Source organism: Cyprinodon variegatus, unplaced genomic scaffold (assembly GCF_000732505.1).
Source record: "Cyprinodon variegatus isolate N-32 unplaced genomic scaffold, C_variegatus-1.0 Scaffold1169, whole genome shotgun sequence".
Classification (NCBI taxonomy): domain Eukaryota; kingdom Metazoa; phylum Chordata; class Actinopteri; order Cyprinodontiformes; family Cyprinodontidae; genus Cyprinodon; species Cyprinodon variegatus.
The window spans coordinates 56450-59353 of record NW_015151622.1 but is presented as its reverse complement, the minus strand read 5'-3'; the positions used below and the strand labels follow the sequence as shown (position 1 = coordinate 59353).

Sequence of the window (2904 nt, the reverse complement as noted above, 5' to 3'; positions counted from 1 at the left end):
GCAGATGTGGAAAAATCTGACAAAATTATAGTGGTCTAGAAAAGGAAGTTTGTATTTCCTTAATCATTTTAGGAAAAAAACAGTTTTTTTAAACCCTTCTTTTGAACTGGAGATAAAATTAGAGTACTGACATTTTAGTACTATCCATCCTAAATACTAAATTACAGTTTAGTCATATTGAAGAGTTTCGGCCATATTCTCTGATAAAGGTAGAATTTGACCTTGATTCTTGTTCAGGTGAGATGGAGCTTTTTCTCCTCTTAAAACCTGCCTGGAGTTGTTTTCAGAGCAGCAGAGCTCTGCTTACCGACCAAAGTCTGGATGCTCAGCTAACAGCAGGATTCCCTCTGTAATCAATCATGTTAGGCTTATTCTCTCGGTCAGTTGGAAATACCCCCACACCGCTGACATGGCGGCTCCTCAACAGCCTGGCTTCTTAAGTCATAGATAATCTCAGGCGGGTGACGTAAACTATGTGGTTCTGCCTTTCTACAGATCACTTAAATAACGTTAACTTTTAATACTGGTAAATTATTGAACTCCTAGTAATATATCTAAGGCTGCAACTAACGATTACTTAGCAAATCGATTAATAATCGGATCGCAAAAGGGTTCTTAAAGAAGAATTTTTATGAAATTAAATCAGCTGAAACGAAGTTTTCAACTTGAGGAGAATAGAGCATGTTGACAGACAAAATGTTTTTCTTTTATCTTAAAGGTTTAAATAAATCTTTATATATTTTATCTAAAATATATGTTTATATAATTTTCATTTATTCCAGTTAATGATTAATTGATTACTGACGATAATTTCAATAATCAATTAACCTACACATTAGTATCATATTACATGTATGGGTAGAAGTACGAGAACACAAACACAGGATTAGGCCTGATACCAGTACAGTATCAGTGTATCCCTAGTAAAAAAAAAAAAAAAAACATTGTGTCTTTCAAAGATGCTTATCTGCAGCAGGTTTGGGGTTCAGAGCTAAACTTTTTCTCTAGGATAACCTTTAAGCGTCATCACTTTAGTTGAATTGTCTCATTTGTTTGTCTCTTCCCACCTTCTTCCAGTGATCTTTAAGTAATGGCCTCCTCTGTCCCGTGTTTTCTCTCTCCAGAGCCACCAGTCAGCTACGTGGGACTGATAGTGGGCCTGATACTGGGCGTGCTGGTTCTGGTAGCTGCTACAATCGGATTTATCTGCTGCCGTAAACTAAGGACAAGAAATACGCTGTGAACATCTAGGTTACTTCGATCTGCCTCCATATTTCTCCTAAATATTACATCTCTGGGTGCTTCTTCCTGCGGGTTATTATGGTGGCCTTCATGTAATCCATATTTAGATACATCAGCCTTTTTTATACCTCTTCTTTCTCTGTAAGCTTGAACTGAGATGTTTCTTTGGAGCAGAGGCGTCTATGATAGTGCAGATGTTCAGCCTTGGCCTTAAATAAAAATAAAAACTCTAAACCTTCACTGCAGAAACTCTCTGTATAGCTGGTTCCTCAGCTCCACTATAGTCTCAGAGTCTCATGCTGCTTCCCTAGAGCCTCTGAGGGAGATGGATCCTGTGGTAGAAAGAGACCGGCTCACTGGTTCTGTTCCACCTGTAGCTAATGTAAACCACTGTGTTCCTCACTGATGGCAGGAGTCTCAGAATTGGGCAAACCTGTTGGGACTCTTTAGCTAAAGCAGAAGTCGGTCAGCAGTCGCCATGATCAGTGCTGACAGGAAGGAGGTAGAAAGAGGAAACAGGACGCTTCCTATTGTAGTTTAATTTGCATAGATGCTCCTATCCCCCACTAGGAGCTATGCCGTTTCCCACAATCCTTTGGGTGACATGACGTACAGTGTCAGCCCAGCTCTCTGAATTTAACAAAAATACATGATCTCTTCACTCTTATCGGGGTGACAAGCTAATGCTAATATTTACGCCTTTATATGATTTTGATTTTATCATTTAGAGCTTCAGCCGTTTAATAGGTTTGTGTGAATTTTGTCTTTTGTAGTTTTTCCCTAATTGCTGTAAACCCAATTTAAATAGCAGCATCCATGTGTTCCGTCCCATAATGACGTCCGTACGTCTAAAGGCTGTCTGGATTCTGCACAGCAGTCTAGAGCTCCTTTCCTACCCGGGATAGAGATCTTACTGCTGACCCTAGGGAGGTTAAATGAACTGGAGCCTTAAGTAGAGGGTGTCCTGCAGCTTTTAGACATCCATCAGCTCTAACGCTCCTCAATCACTGTCAGCGCTCTGAGGAGAGAGTTCAGAGATTTGTTCAGGAGGAAAGGACCAGAGAAACACCTAAAAGCTGCAGGAGACAGAGAGGGATGGTTTTAAGAGTTAAATCGTCTACCATACATGTCAGAAATTGTTCTGTTTGGTCATTCAAGCATCCACTAACTGGTCCTTTCAACATGATAAAAACAAAAATTTGTGAACCAAACATTCATTCTAATAAACCTCCTGATACGGAGAGAGCTTCCCTACAACATAGATGCTGCATGCAGTGATATTTAAATCATAAATCTGTTATTTGCTCTCAGTATAAATGAAACACTTTCCTTCTAAGTGAACCAAGAGGTGGAGCCTTTGAGCCAAACTGTTGCTTCTTCACTGATCCAAACCTCATTAATAAGTGAATCAAACATACAGTAATGTTAAGAAAACAAGTAGAAAGACATAAGTTATATAGATTAGAGGTAAAATTGGTGGAAAGATCCTGTTTAGTTATTTATTACAGCTAATAATAGCGGGAATATTCAAGGATGAATGTTTATGTAAACTTATTGCAGTAACCTTCATGTCCTTCCTTGATGAGTTTTCTTTTGGTTCTTTCTAAGCCTCTATCTCTTTATCATTTTATTGTCTTTAATGTTAATTACATGTTTACAAGC

General features: G+C 38.7%; 1 protein-coding gene across 1 annotated transcript in view; it reads left to right on the top strand.

The window, feature by feature from the left end:
- The window catches only part of LOC107101895 (V-set and immunoglobulin domain-containing protein 8-like), an 8757-nt gene extending 6215 nt beyond the window's left edge, over nucleotides 1-2542 (top strand). The window contains exon 3 of the mRNA XM_015400981.1: nucleotides 1125-2542. Within this exon, the coding sequence (XP_015256467.1) occupies nucleotides 1125-1243 (119 nt within the window). The 3' untranslated portion in view covers nucleotides 1244-2542. The remainder of the gene's footprint in view (nucleotides 1-1124) is intronic.
- The last annotated feature ends 362 nt before the right edge of the window (nucleotides 2543-2904 follow it).